The sequence below is a fragment of the Eleginops maclovinus genome, chromosome 10 (genome assembly GCF_036324505.1).
Source record: "Eleginops maclovinus isolate JMC-PN-2008 ecotype Puerto Natales chromosome 10, JC_Emac_rtc_rv5, whole genome shotgun sequence".
NCBI lineage: Eukaryota > Metazoa > Chordata > Actinopteri > Perciformes > Eleginopidae > Eleginops > Eleginops maclovinus.
The window spans coordinates 557827-574328 of NC_086358.1; the positions used below are offsets into that span (position 1 = coordinate 557827).

General features: G+C 43.4%; 3 protein-coding genes across 3 annotated transcripts in view; 1 reads left to right on the forward strand and 2 right to left on the reverse strand.

The window, feature by feature from the left end:
• LOC134870662 (protein FAM13A-like) overlaps positions 1 to 593 on the forward strand; it is a 9432-nt gene extending 8839 nt beyond the window's left edge. The window contains 1 exon segment of the mRNA XM_063892957.1: positions 1 to 593. This exon segment is cut by the window's left edge and continues 944 nt beyond it. The gene's annotated coding sequence lies outside the window, so the exon portion shown is untranslated.
• The window catches only part of LOC134870783 (cGMP-dependent protein kinase 1-like), a 62819-nt gene that overhangs the window by 29541 nt on the left and 16776 nt on the right, over positions 1 to 16502 (reverse strand). The gene's annotated exons all lie outside the window — the stretch shown is intronic.
• On the reverse strand, positions 1207 to 15670 carry LOC134870782 (neutral ceramidase-like). Its single transcript, XM_063893177.1, is given in 22 exon segments — positions 1207 to 1566; positions 1778 to 1866; positions 1953 to 2009; positions 2151 to 2165; positions 2167 to 2298; positions 2705 to 2800; positions 2882 to 2980; positions 3164 to 3203; positions 3388 to 3482; positions 3680 to 3795; positions 3902 to 3983; positions 4148 to 4252; positions 5296 to 5382; positions 5477 to 5602; positions 5783 to 5903; positions 5986 to 6063; positions 6137 to 6264; positions 7001 to 7177; positions 8376 to 8519; positions 8906 to 8997; positions 9514 to 9648; positions 15631 to 15670. Coding segments are annotated over 21 exon segments (2199 nt in total). The 5' UTR covers positions 9644 to 9648; positions 15631 to 15670; the 3' UTR covers positions 1207 to 1376.

Consider the following 16502-nt stretch of genomic DNA (forward strand, 5'->3'; position numbering starts at 1 on the left):
TTGAAGAGCTGCTGCAGATGTTTCTTCATGAGTTCTGATTTGAGTTTCTATATCTGCATCCTCTCTGAAGCTGCAGCACCTTCCTCCTGATGATCTGCTTGTAGCGGGTTTGCACCTGCAGGCCTCCGACCTTCACCACGTCCTCTCTGAACTGTAGAAACTGTGAATACTTCAGAAAAGTTTGATAAAAAGAGAGATCTGTCAGTGGAAACCAGCAGTGTGTATTAATCTACCTGCAGCTTCCTCTCCATCCTGTTTGATTTATCGGACCAAAACTTTATTTTGTACTCGTGTGTGTGTGTACGTGAGCTTGAAGCACTTTAATGGAAGAAGAGGAGACTGATGAACTGAAGTCTTTGGGACGGAGATGCAATGTAGAGATAACTGTTTGTGTCAGAGAGATGTATCTGTGTTCACATCATAGCACACATTTTTCCAGATGTTTGCTATGCAGCATGGTGCTGCTGGTTTATATTTAAGGAGTGAAGAGGCAGCAGCAACGGACATCAAGTTCCCAAAGTTTTGCAGTCGTCTACGATGTGTCCGATGGATCATGAGAGCGACGATTTCCCCAACACGTCTGAGAGCGTGAAGACAGCGTTAGAGAAAGTCTCTCCGAGTTTCCTCCGTATTAGACGCAGCAAACGTCAAACAGAGCGATGCTTCTACACTTTCTGTATGAAATCTGTGGATTTTAAACCTGACGCTGCACTTTGACTAAATCCTGGCCTCGGGGTGGAGAGAGGTTTTTAGTTTCTTCTGAGGTTAAACCTCCTGAAGGAGTTGGTGTCCCTTTCTTCATGCTGTGAACATGAAACTACATCCTGTTGTTCCATACAGACCGGTTTCAAATAAATATTTTTGATATCACAGTCTGGTGAGTTTTATTATGCTGTTGGAATCAGCACGGTGTGACTTGAAGGAGATTTAAATGTCCTGCAGAATCAGCATATCCATATATGAGTGAGACTTCACCGTTGCACAAAAAGGCTTTCTGGTTTGAGGTTCTTTTCCAAAATAAAAAAAGTGGACGGACAAATGAGTTAGGGTTCGTTTATTTAATGAATTAGCCCCAGAGAAGCGCTCCTCATTTAGTTCATATTTTAATGACCACCAGATGAATCTCATTTTTAGGGACATAATGTTTACGCAAATTAGATTTATTGGCAATTCTCTTCACTTTTTGAGTTTGATGTTAAATCGAATCAACTTCTTGAGTCCTTTTGTGTTTGCTTTTTAGTCGTTTATTCAACATTACATTAATCCGTTCACAGGACATGATTCATATTTAATAACTTGATTCCAGTATTTATAGATGTGTTGGATTGATGTCAGACATGTTCTCCGTTGATTATGAATCGCTGCAGACGCTGATGTCACTGGTAGTAAAAGCTGTCGGTGACGGTGAAGACGTCGGACGTTCCTTCGTACGGCTTGAAGACATTCTTCTTCTCTTTGTAGCGTCCGAAATGTTTGATCCTGTAGGAGCCGCTGGGCGCCGCCGGCGGGATGAACCAATCCACAGTGGCATTACTGCGCTGGAACGAACCCTTCAGCCAATGAAACCTGCCGAGAGACGTCCAGCAACTCAAACTTAGCAGGTAACGGGCAGCGGTCTACATCTGGATTATTTACTTTGGTTCCTTTTGCCTCTATGCCGCTTTTGCTGTTACAAATGTTAATGTCCCACTGTGGGAATAATAAAAGGTTTCTGATTCTGATTGTGACATTTTGCTGGAGCAACAGTTGGACCTTAATAAACTACACGCTAACATACCTGGTTTCCCATGATGCATCAGTGTAAACGACCTCCCAGGTGTTTGTCCGGTTGTCGTGAATCTCAACGGTGACAAAAGTTGTGTCTCTCTGAAACAGACGACAGGAACGAGGTTAGAGAGGACGGGAAGCCACAACGGCAACAAAAGATATAAATAAGCAGATTTTGTTCTTACGATGTCTCCCGAGTTTCTTGGGTTTCCTGCTACGAACGTGACGGAGACAACATCCCCCTGAAACACACATTAAATACTTTAAATCATGTTTATTCACATAGAAACAGCAGCGTGTCGTCTGCATAGTGAGGGTCGAAATCCGACTATAGGGCCCTGAGGGACGCCACAGAGGACGATTTATGATTTGAAATGTCCCACCGGCCTGTAGACGGGGGAAAACCTGCTCCAGGACGTCTCCAAAGCTGGTGTTCACGGGTGTCCTGTCAGCGTTTGGTGGAGCCAGAAGATTGAAGAGTTTCTCAAAGAAAGGCGGCTCCGGGCCGACCGGCAGCTCAGACACCCGGTCCTGCACACAGTGTTAGTACTGTTGGAGTTCCATTTAGTTGCTTGTATTTGGTCAAGTTGTCTCCATTAAGGCGTGATCTCCCAAAGAAAAGCGTTATTTTTGAGAACAAAACTAAAATAATTTGAGGAAACAATATTTCAGCAAAAATTAGGAATATGTTGCGTAGAAATCCAATATTTGAGAAAGAAAAGCTGGAACTTTTATGGAAAAATAACGTTTTAAAATGAGGGTTGGAATATTTCTTGAGAAATACATTTGAAATATTTAGAAAAAAATCCCCAACTTTTTAACTACAAAGTTTTAATGTGATTCACTTCTTCACATTTTTATTTGGGTGTTTTTCTACCGTTTGTAAAACTTGTTTTTGCTAAATATATCACTTTTTGTGTTTCAGAAACAGTCTCACCTGTGCGATGGCTCTGGCCAGCCCCCTGTATTTCTGCAGGTACGCACTGAGCGTGTGCGGACCGTAGATGGTGGAGGCGCCTTCGTAACGCTGCACCTGGAGAAACACAATTCAGTGACAATTGTTTAGACGTTTCTGCTGAAAACTACAGTACCCATGAGCCTCTGCTGTTTGTACCTGGTACTCTTCGAAGGTGGTGATGTAGTGCGTGTAGATGTTACTCAGGCCAGCGATCACAACCTCCGAGTCCTTGAACGCACCCTCCGACTGCAGCTCCTAACACACACACGCACGCACGCACGCACGCACGCACGCACGCACGCACGCACGCACACACACACACACACACACACACACACACACACACACACACACACACACACACACACACACACACACAGTATGATCACAGGAGCTGTTGCAGGTGTGTTGATGTGTTGTGTCCTCGTTGTGTCTCACCTGTTTGACGGCTTCTCGTAGCCTCCTCCCCGACATGGTGCTGAAATATGATAAGAGAAAAGCGACGAGAGGAGCTCAAATTAATTCTGTTTTTTACAGTTAATAGTATCTGCTCTTTTCTGACAGCTTAAGTTGCTAAAGTGATTTTACAGATTCACATTATTGATACAAAAGGAAAAATCATTTTCAAAAGTATTATTTTATTATCAGTAAAGTGTTTCTACGTCATCTCTCCAGGAACGGCGACCACAGACACAGAGCCGACCGTGATGATCTGAACGTCCACGATCTGAGGATGCCACGGCAGAGGCCAGTTCATCTACACACACACACACACACACACACACACACACACACACACACACACACACACACACACACACACACACACACACACACACACACACACACACACACACACACACCAACTTAATTATTTTTTGTTATATTAACAGATTTTTTTTCCAAAGTGAAGAGCCGTATTTTTGTTTTTTACAAACAACAGTAGCTCCTCACCTCGCCAGTGCTGAACAGGATGGGTTTGGGATGATGACACGCCTGTGTCTGATTGGACGGCTCGCCCAGCACAGCGTCTCTGATCCCGTCCCAGAACGGGTCGCCCTCCACAGCGCCTAAAGAGAGAGAGAGAGAGAGACAGGTTAATTCAAACCAGAACAATGGAGGAACTTCATCATAATGACCTTCAGTATGATGAAGGTGCAATGACTGTAGAATCACCCTGAGTGAAGTTGAGGTCTCCTCCTCCGTCTGTCGTTCCTGCTGCAAAACTGTGACCCAGAGCTGGTTTACATGTACTGGCCTGAAGATAGAGACATAAAGAATAATGCACTGAAATTGCAGTGAAAAAACAGACAACTCTGCTTTTCCTCTCAATTAGCTCTCTTAAGTTCAAGTTTTAAAAAGCTTGAGCTACACATGCTAACGTGGCTAAGATCTACTCTCCACGGTGTGTGTGTTGCTGACCGTGTGTGTGGCGTTGATCTGGACTGTCACGTCCGTCATGTTGACCCACTGATGGGCCGAGTGCAGGAGACCCGTTACCTCTTCCGCTGCAGTACCATACAGCTCCTGCAGGGGGCAGATAACACGCACACGCACACGCACACACGCACACGCACACACACACACACACACACACACACACACTTCTTCATGGGTCTGCCTACAGATGACATTTCCCCTCACATTTCAGGGCACAGTACTTCCTTGCCATGTCAGTCTTCCAACAGTAAACGGTCGGCTGGCAGAGGGTGTGCCTGCTGCTCTATAGCTATAGGCGTGCCCACTTGCCGATCCGTCTCCAGGTTTAGGGACGTCAAAAGTACCTGGAAGAAAAAAATGGAAAAAGAAAAATCTCCAACGAGGCGTCGGAGGGCAGCATAGACACGTCTCTCCTGCTGCAGGCTGTACTCTGAGGGGTGAGACTCTGATGGGTGTGACTCTGAGGGGTGAGACCCTGAGGGGTGAGACTCCGAGGGGTGTGACTCCGAGGGGGGAGACTCCGAGGGGTGTGGGTCTGATGGGTGTGACTCTGAGGGTGAGACCCTGAGGGGTGAGACTCCGAGGGGTGTGACTCCGAGGGGGGAGACTCCGAGGGGTGTGGGTCTGATGGGTGTGACTCTGAGTGGTGATGAGTCTGAGGGGTGTGACTGGGGGGTGAGACTGAGGGTGTGACTCTGAGGGGTGTGACTGAGGGGTAAGACTCTGATGGGTGTGACTCTGAGGGGTGAGACTCTGAGGGGTGTGACTCTGAGGGGTGAGACTCTGAGGGGTGTGAGTCTGAGGGGTGTGACTGAGGGGTGAGACTCTGAGGGGTGTGACTCTGAGGGGTGTGAGTCTGAGGGGTGTGACTGAGGGGTGAGACTCTGAGGGGTGTGACTCTGAGGGGTGAGACTCTGAGGGGTGAGACTCTGAGGGGTGAGACTCTGCAGACCGGTTACATGCAGAGAAAGCTCCATAACAGAGAGGACGGGTTCTAACCGGGGAAGCATAATAGGGGACCTTTGAAGAAGTGGACAAAACAGAAAACACACACACACACACACACACACACACACACACACACACACACACACACACACACACACACACACACACACACACACACACACCTGGGCCTTCATATAGATGTTGTGTCCGATGATCCTCGTGCTCTCAAACATGTCGTTCCCAGGTCCGAACGCCTTACACTCCTTAGTCTAAAACACACACACAGCAGACAGTGAACAGTGTGTGTGTGTGTGTGTGTGTGTGTGTGTGTGTGTGTGTGTGTGTGTGTGTGTGTGTGTTTACCCCCCCCACAGGACAGGAGCTGTTCAGGTAGTCGCAGGGCAGCCCGGTGCTCATGCAGCGAGGACCTTTGGTGTTTGGACTGACGTCTCCGAGATTACTGGATGAGAAACCAGCCACGAAACCTCCCTGTACACACACACACACACACACACACACACACACACACACACACACACACACACACACACACACACACACACACACACACACACACACACACACACACACACAGTATGACCGCAGTCTGGGATTATTGTTTATTTCAGAATAGGTAGAATCAGTGATGATGTGTGACGGCGCCCCCACCTGTCCAGGTAGCTGGCCGCGGTTCTTGTCCTGCTCCAGCAGGTAGGAGGCGTATCCCATGTTGTCGCTGCTCACCATCCGGTTGGTGTAGTTCATGCTGACGGCGTGCACTGCAAACCAGCTTTCGGGGGTAGGGGGGGTCATATATCGGTATATATCACAAACCGTAGGAAAATATAATAGATAGGATCGGTGTCTCCCACCTGAGCATACCGATCCCGTCTCCGTCCAGATCGGTGAACTTCAGCACCAGAACCTGTTTATCCGTGTTCCACTTATACCTGAGGATCAACAGCATAAATAACTCGTTCACTTAAAGTAATGGATTACTCGGTTCTCGGAGCGCGTGTCTACCTGTGTCTCTCGCCCTCTGGGTTGTTCAGGTACGAATGAGGGCTTCTGTTCAGGCTGCTGTCCTCCAGCTCCCCCCGGCTCCGGAAGATCCTGCCCGGCCTTACTCTGCTGTGGGCTATGTCTATGCTCTGGAGACAACGTCATACTCTCAAAAGTACCATTTAATGTTAAGTAAGGCTATGTCTATACTCTGTGGTTCTGAGAGTATCACCCTGTTTCCAGATGTATGTTAATATGGGCTGGAACAAGGTAAACCTTTCAGAATTACAGCTTTATGCTATAATGGGCTATGTCTATACTCTGGAAACAGCGTGATACTTTCATAATGACTGTTTTATGGGCTGTGTCTATACTCTGGAAACAGCGTGATACTCTAATAATGACTGTTTTATGGGCTATGTCTATACTCTGGAAACAGCGTGATACTCTAATAATGACTGTTTATGGGCTATGTCTATACTCTGGAAATAAGGTAGGACTTTCGGAAGTACTTTAATGTTAATATGGGCTATGGCTATACTCTTGAGACAAGGTGAAACTTTCAGAATGACTGTTTTACGTTGTGATTGGCTGTGACTATACTCTGGAAATATATGGGTATGACTTTCAGAAGGACAGTTAATTGCTATTGGGGGCTATGACTGACCTCTACAACAGTATACTTTCAGCTTTATGTAACTGATATACTTTATGTGTGGGAAAACAACGGTTTCAGTGTTTGATATTATGGGCTGAGGCTATCCCCAGTTGTACGTAATTATAACCTATGGCTACGTTTATACTCTGCAGATAAGGTGATACTTGAAGTACAGTTTTATCTTATGATGGGCTCTGTCTAAACTCTGGACACTAAATGAACCCCACCTTGACGATGCCGTTGACGAGCGGTTCGATGGCGTCCTTCATGAAGCCTTTGCTGGTGATCATGAACAGTGTGTACTGGAAATACCCGCCCGGCCCGCTGTGGGTGTGTGTCCCGCTCAGAACCACGTTATCCTGCCGGTACAGGTTCCCGTACTTCAGCTGCAGCGCCCGCAGGACCTGGACGTATCATCATACAAATTCAAATGGACTTCAATGGGAAAACGATAAAGATGTATTTGAAGTGTTGATAGGGCTGTCTCCTGCTAACTTGTCTCTCCCCTCACTCTTCTCTCCGTCTTCTCTCTCTCTCTTCCGCTGACTTGTCTCTCCCCTCACTCTTCTCTCCGTCTTCTCTCTCTGTCTCCTGCTAACTCGTCTCTCCCCTCACTCTTCTCTCCGTCTTCTCTCTTTGTCTCCCGCTAACTCGTCTCTCCCCTCACTCTTCTCTCCGCTCCTCTCTCTGTCTCCCGCTAACTCGTCTCTCCCCTCACTCTTCTCTCCGCTCCTCTCTCTGTCTCCCGCTAACTCGTCTCTCCCCTCACTCTTCTCTCCGTCTTCTCTCTCTGTCTCCCGCTAACTCCCCTCACTCTTCTCTCCACCTCCTCTCTTTGTCTCCCGCTAACTCATCCTATCCGTGTTCTCCCTCTCTTTCCCGCTAACTTGTCTCTCCCCTCACTCTTCTCTCCGTCTTCTCTCTTTGTCTCCTGCTAACTCGTCTCTCCCCTCACTCTTCTCTCCGCTCCTCTCTCTGTCTCCCGCTAACTCGTCTCTCCCCTCACTCTTCTCTCCGTCTCCTCTCTCTGTCTCCCGCTAACTTGTCTCTCCCCTCACTCTTCTCTCCGCTCCTCTCTCTGTCTCCCGCTAACTCGTCTCTCCCCTCACTCTTCTCTCCGTCTTCTCTCTCTGTCTCCCGCTAACTCCCCTCACTCTTCTCTCCACCTCCTCTCTTTGTCTCCCGCTAACTCATCCTATCCGTCTTCTCCCTCTCTCTCCCGCTAACTTGTCTCTCCCCTCACTCTTCTCTCCGTCTTCTCTCTCTCTCCCGCTAACTTGTCTCTCCCCTCACTCTTCTCTCCGTCTTCTCTCTCTGTCTCCTGCTAACTCGTCTCTCCCCTCACTCTTCTCTCCGTCTTCTCTCTCTCTCTCTCCCGCTAAGTTGTCTCTTCTTCTTGTGTTTGTCTCCCTGTATCGCTCACTCGTCTCCCCCCAGTCGGCGCCGGTTAAAATGGAATTGCCCCGTCAATAAAATCCCTTATTAATCTATTGATTATAGGTCCGGGTCTGTATAGGTCGGTGCCAGGTTCCGGACCCGGTCCGCCTGTTAGTGAACTATGTAGTAAAGGTTCAAATGTATATTAAATGTGTGTGTTTTCACCTCTAGTCGCAGCCTCTGGGAAATCATTCCCACGTCAACGGTGACGAACACGACTCTCCTCCTCCCGTCGTCGATGATGAAGGCTCGGCTGTACAGTCGGGTGTGGATGCCTGCAGCTGTCTGCTGAGGGTTCGCATAACCCATCTACACACACAAACACACACGCACACACACACACACACACACACACACATTTTTCAATCAGCTCAAAGGATATACAATCTGAAATCAATTTGGTGACATTTTGCTCCACCCCCATACGTTAGCCACGCCCCTAACATATCTTACATACAGCATTCACAACGCAATTCTGTTATGGTCTCCACATGGACCCCTGCAGGTTGCTATGGTCTCCACATGGACCCCTGCAGGTTGCTATGGTCTCCACGTGGAGCCCTGCAGGTTGCTATGGTCTCCACATGGACCCCTGCAGGTTGCTATGGTCTCCACATGGACCCCTGCAGGTTGCTATGGTCTCCACATGGACCCCTGCAGGTTGTTATGGTCTCTACGTGAGTGTTGATTCTGACCAGAGGGATGTCGGCTGGAGGTCCGGTGCAGTCGGCCCGACCGACTCCGATCAGGTAGGGTTCGTGTTTGGGAGGAAGCGTTGGCTCCGGACCTGATGGAGCCACAGAAAAGACAAGCTGTTAGCTTTAAAGTTTTAAAGAGCATTATGGCCAGGCGTCACGTGGAAGAGTTTGATTTGAAATCTTTAGAATAAAGGAGAAACGTTATGAATAAAGCTGAATATTGAAACTAAGACGGAATGAAGAGAGTACCTTTTGACATTCAAAGCGAATATGTTGAATCTAAATCAGTGTTTTGCATAATGTCTTTGTGGGGAGCTCAGTTTTACAGATCATTTAAAGATCCATCAAAGGGAGTCAGCTAATCGTTGCTTTCGTTTGGGACCACCTAAGTTATTCCATGAAACCACATCAGTGGTTATTCTAGCTTTCTAACAAACAGGAGGGACTAATGCTGTGTGTGTGTGTGTGTGTGTGTGTGTGTGTGTGTGTGTGTGTGTGTGTGTGTGTGTGTGTGTGTGTGTGTGTGTGTGTGTGTGTGTGTGTGTGTGTGTGTGTGTGTGTGTGTGTGTGTGTGTGTGTGTGTGTGTGTGTGTGTGTGGTCTCACCTGTGTGTGTTTTCCCGGTTGCCATCAGTGTGATCAGCGTTACACTCACAGCCGTCATGAGGATGAAGAGGACGCTGAGCGTCACCTCCAGAGCTGAAGCCCCGCAACACGCCGACTTCCTGCGCACCATCACGTCTGTCCAACAGGAAGTAGAAACTGAGCTGTGATCAGAATCATCAACACACACCATCTGCTATCAGACCTCAGGTTCTGAGTTTCTACAGAAACAGAACTATCTTTACCTGAAAGCTGATTAAGAATGAAATGCGATAAAAGCATCATAACGATCATCATGAGGAGGAGAAGTTTATTTATGTTTCAGCGTCTGGAAAACAGGCGCTGATAACAAACACTCAACAGCCAGACAGCTCAAGAGCAGGCAACCCAAAGGCAGGACACACAACAATCAATCAGAGCGATGAAAAACGATCATCCATTTTAATGTTTCGAAAAACGACTTCAAATCTACGAGAAATAAAACCCTGCTGGTACCAAGTGTGGGACAAGTACTCAGATCTGGTACTTGAGTAAAGTAGAAGTACTCATATCTTGTTCTTGAGTAAAGTAGAAGTACTCAGGTCTTGTACTTGAGTAAAGTAGAAGTACTCAGGTCTTGTACTTGAGTAAAGTAGAAGTACTCAGATCTTGTACTTGAGTAAAGTAGAAGTACTCAGGTCTTGTACTTGAGTAAAGTAGAAGTACTCAGATCTTGTACTTGAGTAAAAGTAGAAGTACTCAGGTCTTGTACTTGAGTAAAGTAGAAGTACTCAGGTCTTGTACTTGAGTAAAGTAGAAGTACTCAGGTCTTGTACTTGAGTAAAGTAGAAGTACTCAGGTCTTGTACTTGAGTAAAAGTAGAAGTACTCAGATCTTGTACTTGAGTAAAGTAGAAGTACTCAGGTCTTGTACTTGAGTAAAGTAGAAGTACTCAGGTCTTGTACTTGAGTAAAGTAGAAGTACTCAGGTCTTGTACTTGAGTAAAAGTAGAAGTACTCAGGTCTTGTACTTGAGTAAAGTAGAAGTACTCAGGTCTTGTACTTGAGTAAAGTAGAAGTACTCAGGTCTTGTACTTGAGTAAAGTAGAAGTACTCAGGTCTTGTACTTGAGTAAAGTAGAAGTACTCAGGTCTTGTACTTGAGTAAAGTAGAAGTACTCAGATCTTGTACTTGAGTAAAGTAGAAGTACTCAGGTCTTGTACTTGAGTAAAGTAGAAGTACTCAGGTCTTGTACTTGAGTAAAGTAGAAGTACTCAGGTCTTGTACTTGAGTAAAGTAGAAGTACTCAGGTCTTGTACTTGAGTAAAGTAGAAGTACTCAGATCTTGTACTTGAGTAAAGTAGAAGTACTCAGGTCTTGTACTTGAGTAAAGTAGAAGTACTCAGATCTTGTACTTGAGTAAAGTAGAAGTACTCAGGTCTTGTACTTGAGTAAAGTAGAAGTACTCAGGTCTTGTACTTGAGTAAAGTAGAAGTACTCAGGTCTTGTACTTGAGTAAAGTAGAAGTACTCAGCTCTTGTACTTGAGTAAAGTAGAAGTACTCAGCTCTTGTACTTGAGTAAAGTAGAAGTACTCAGTTCTTGTACTTGAGTAAAAGTAGAAGTACTCAGATCTTGTACTTGAGTAAAGTAGAAGTACTCAGGTCTTGTACTTGAGTAAAGTAGAAGTACTCAGGTCTTGTACTTGAGTAAAGTAGAAGTACTCAGGTCTTGTACTTGAGTAAAGTAGAAGTACTCAGGTCTTGTACTTGAGTAAAGTAGAAGTACTCAGGTCTTGTACTTGAGTAAAGTAGAAGTACTCAGATCTTGTACTTGAGTAAAGTAGAAGTACTCAGGTCTTGTACTTGAGTAAAGTAGAAGTACTCAGGTCTTGTACTTGAGTAAAGTAGAAGTACTCAGATCTTGTACTTGAGTAAAGTAGAAGTACTCAGATCTTGTACTTGAGTAAAGTACAAGTACTCAGATCTTGTACTTGAGTAAAGTACAAGTACTCAGATCTTGTACTTGAGTAAAGTAGAAGTACTCAGATCTTGTACTTGAGTAAAGTAGAAGTACTCAGATCTTGTACTTGAGTAAAGTACAAGTACTCAGATCTTGTACTTGAGTAAAGTACAAGTACTCAGATCTTGTACTTGAGTAAAGTAGAAGTACTCAGATCTTGTACTTGAGTAAAGTAGAAGTACTCAGGTCTTGTACTTGAGTAAAGTAGAAGTACTCAGATCTTGTTCTTGAGTAAAGTAGAAGTACTCATATCTTGTACTTGAGTAAAGTAGAAGTACTCAGATCTTGTTCTTGAGTAAAGTAGAAGTACTCAGATCTTGTACTTGAGTAAAGTAGAAGTACTCAGGTCTTGTACTTGAGTAAAGTAGAAGTACTCAGATCTTGTACTTGAGTAAAGTAGAAGTACTCAGGTCTTGTACTTGAGTAAAGTAGAAGTACTCAGGTCTTGTACTTGAGTAAAGTAGAAGTACTCAGGTCTTGTACTTGAGTAAAGTAGAAGTACTCAGATCTTGTACTTGAGTAAAGTAGAAGTACTCAGGTCTTGTTCTTGAGTAAAGTAGAAGTACTCAGACCTTGTACTTGAGTAAAGTAGAAGTACTCAGATCTTGTACTTGAGTAAAGTAGAAGTACTCAGATCTTGTACTTGAGTAAAGTAGAAGTACTCAGATCTTGTACTTGAGTAAAGTAGAAGTACTCAGGTCTTGTTCTTGAGTAAAGTAGAAGTACTCAGACCTTGTACTTGAGTAAAGTAGAAGTACTCAGATCTTTTACTTGAGTAAAGTAGAAGTACTCAGGTATTGTACTTGAGTAAAGTAGAAGTACTCAGATCTTGTACTTGAGTAAAGTAGAAGTACTCAGATCTTGTACTTGAGTAAAGTAGAAGTACTCAGATCTTGTACTTGAGTAAAGTAGAAGTACTCAGGTCTTGTACTTGAGTAAAGTAGAAGTACTCAGATCTTGTACTTGAGTAAAGTAGAAGTACTCAGATCTTGTACTTGAGTAAAGTAGAAGTACTCAGATCTTGTACTTGAGTAAAGTAGAAGTACTCAGGTATTGTACTTGAGTAAAGTAGAAGTACTCAGGTCTTGTACTTGAGTAAAGTAGAAGTACTCAGATCTTGTACTTGAGTAAAGTAGAAGTACTCAGATCTTGTACTTGAGTAAAGTAGAAGTACTCAGATCTTGTACTTGAGTAAAGTAGAAGTACTCAGATCTTGTACTTGAGTAAAGTAGAAGTACTCAGGTCTTGTACTTGAGTAAAGTAGAAGTACTCAGATCTTGTACTTGAGTAAAGTAGAAGTACTCAGATCTTGTTCTTGAGTAAAGTAGAAGTACTCAGGTCTTGTACTTGAGTAAAGTAGAAGTACTCAGATCTTGTACTTGAGTAAAGTAGAAGTACTCAGGTCTTGTACTTGAGTAAAGTAGAAGTACTCAGATCTTGTACTTGAGTAAAGTAGAAGTACTCAGGTCTTGTACTTGAGTAAAGTAGAAGTACTCAGATCTTGTACTTGAGTAAAGTAGAAGTACTCAGATCTTGTACTTGAGTAAAGTAGAAGTACTCAGGTCTTGTACTTGAGTAAAGTAGAAGTACTCAGATCTTGTACTTGAGTAAAGTAGAAGTACTCAGATCTTGTACTTGAGTAAAGTAGAAGTACTCAGGTCTTGTACTTGAGTAAAGTAGAAGTACTCAGATCTTGTACTTGAGTAAAGTAGAAGTACTCAGATCTTGTACTTGAGTAAAGTAGAAGTACTCAGATCTTGTACTTGAGTAAAGTAGAAGTACTCAGATCTTGTACTTGAGTAAAGTAGAAGTACTCAGGTCTTGTACTTGAGTAAAGTAGAAGTACTCAGATCTTGTACTTGAGTAAAGTAGAAGTACTCAGATCTTGTACTTGAGTAAAGTAGAAGTACTCAGGTCTTGTACTTGAGTAAAGTAGAAGTACTCAGATCTTGTACTTGAGTAAAGTAGAAGTACTCAGATCTTGTACTTGAGTAAAAGTAGAAGTACTCAGATCTTGTACTTGAGTAAAGTAGAAGTACTCAGATCGTGTACTTGAGTAAAGTAGAAGTACTCAGGTCGTGTTCTTGAGTAAAGTAGAAGTACTCAGACCTTGTACTTGAGTAAAGTAGAAGTACTCAGATCTTGTTCTTGAGTAAAGTAGAAGTACTCAGATCTTGTACTTGAGTAAAGTAGAAGTACTCAGATCTTGTACTTGAGTAAAGTAGAAGTACTCAGGTATTGTACTTGAATAAAGTAGAAGTACTCAGATCTTGTACTTGAGTAAAGTAGAAGTACTCAGATCTTGTACTTGAGTAAAGTAGAAGTACTCAGATCTTGTACTTGAGTAAAGTAGAAGTACTCAGATCTTGTACTTGAGTAAAGTAGAAGTACTCAGGTATTGTACTTGAGTAAAGTAGAAGTACTCAGGTCTTGTACTTGAGTAAAGTAGAAGTACTCAGATATTGTACTTGAGTAAAGTAGAAGTACTCAGACCTTGTACTTGAGTAAAGTAGAAGTACTCAGATCTTGTACTTGAGTAAAGTAGAAGTACTCAGATCTTGTACTTGAGTAAAGTAGAAGTACTCAGGTCTTGTACTTGAGTAAAGTAGAAGTACTCAGATCTTGTACTTGAGTAAAGTAGAAGTACTCAGATCTTGTTCTTGAGTAAAGTAGAAGTACTCAGGTCTTGTACTTGAATAAAGTAGAAGTACTCAGATCTTGTACTTGAGTAAAGTAGAAGTACTCAGGTCTTGTACTTGAATAAAGTAGAAGTACTCAGATCTTGTACTTGAGTAAAGTAGAAGTACTCAGGTCTTGTACTTGAGTAAAGTAGAAGTACTCAGATATTGTACTTGAGTAAAGTAGAAGTACTCAGATCTTGTACTTGAGTAAAGTAGAAGTACTCAGGTCTTGTACTTGAGTAAAGTAGAAGTACTCAGATCTTGTACTTGAGTAAAAGTAGAAGTACTCAGATCTTGTACTTGAGTAAAAGTAGAAGTACTCAGATCTTGTACTTGAGTAAAGTAGAAGTACTCAGATCTTGTACTTGAGTAAAGTAGAAGTACTCAGGTCTTGTACTTGAGTAAAGTAGAAGTACTCAGATCTTGTACTTGAGTAAAGTAGAAGTACTCAGATCTTGTACTTGAGTAAAGTAGAAGTACTCAGGTCTTGTACTTGAGTAAAGTAGAAGTACTCAGATCTTGTACTTGAGTAAAAGTAGAAGTACTCAGATCTTGTACTTGAGTAAAGTAGAAGTACTCAGATCTTGTACTTGAGTAAAGTAGAAGTACTCAGGTCTTGTACTTGAGTAAAGTAGAAGTACTCAGATCTTGTACTTGAGTAAAAGTAGAAGTACTCAGATCTTGTACTTGAGTAAAAGTAGAAGTACTCAGATCTTGTACTTGAGTAAAGTAGAAGTACTCAGATCTTGTACTTGAGTAAAGTAGAAGTACTCAGGTCTTGTTCTTGAGTAAAGTAGAAGTCCCAGAGTGTAGGAATACTCTGTCACAGTAAAAGTATTCTAAATGTTCCTCCAGTGAAAGTAGAAAGTACTCTCCTCTAAATGTACTTAAAGTAGCGACAGTAAAAGTATTCATTGTCTGATTGGTCCATTTCAGAATAATATCTCTGATATGTTTTATAATGATTGATCATTAAAGTGTTCTCAGAGCTGGTAAAGGTGCAGCTAGTTTGAATGGCTTTGTATACTGCAGGGTAGCTGCTGGATTTACTGCAGGTGAACTACAGTCTGATTTAAAGGAGATTATATTTACCATCATTAATCCAGATCTGCCTAGCAACTAAAGGTACTGAATACATGTAGTGGAGTAAAAGTACACAGTAGCGTAACATGGAAATACTCAAGTAAAGTAATAGTACCTCAAAAGTGTAATAAGTAAAGTACTTGAGTAAAAGTACTTAGTTACTTTACACCACTGGGTGTTACATAAACAAAATAACTGGTTAAACTGGGATTTCCCATCATTCGGACTGGAGGAGTCCGTCTGTGTCCTGCAGCTTTTGTAAAAAAACCAAACGTACATTTCTGGCTGATCTGGATTATTAGTTACTGATTTCGTTAGTGATTTATAATCTGGTAAAAACAACGCGTTGGGACTCACCTTCAGAGCAGAGAGGAAGTGTGTGTGAGTCTCAGGTCTGTTGACTGATAAACAGTCCAAAGGTCCCTCACACCTCAGATTATAGATCGTAATAAACCCTAATAACCTTTATCAGGCTGTTTTCCATCAGAGCTCGGAAACACTCTCTCAACGTGCACCTTCTGTTTGATGATCAGACTGATTCAAACCATCTTCCTCAAATGATATTTAATGAAGCACTTCTCAACCAAGCGCTCTCCTGACTTACAGATCAAAGGAGAAAACAAGGAGCACCTTTACTACAAATATAAAGCTTCTCAAACACAAACACAGCCAAGAAGATAGATAGAATCGGAGGATGAAACCCTCTTTATTAGTCACATGCATGCACACAGCAGAGCACACACAGTGAAATTAGTCCTCTGCATTTAACCCATCCTAGTACTAGGAGCAGTGGGCAGCTATCGTGCAGCGCCCGGGGAGCAATGGGGAGGGGGGATTGGAGGTGTCCGGTGCCTTGCTCAAGGGCACCACAGCAGGGCCTAGAAGGTGAACTGGGACCTCTCCAAGTAGCAGTCCACCTTCCATATTTCAAGTCTGTTCGGGGACTTGAACCGGCGACCCTACGATTCCCAGTCCAAGCCCCTACTGACTGAGCCACTGCTGGACAAGAAACAGCAAACGTTGATATAAACGGATCAAAAGTGGAACATCTAATTGTTAAAAATTGTGATATTTCAAAAATCAAGATCGAACAACTGGAAATCTTTGATGAGGAATCTCAAAGTGATCCTGGAAACAAAGCGTCTCCCGTCAGAGGTGATTTATCAGTGTTCATGGAATAAGTGTTGACTGTTAAATTAAAGTAGTGTGTTGGGTCTAGTTCTTACTCA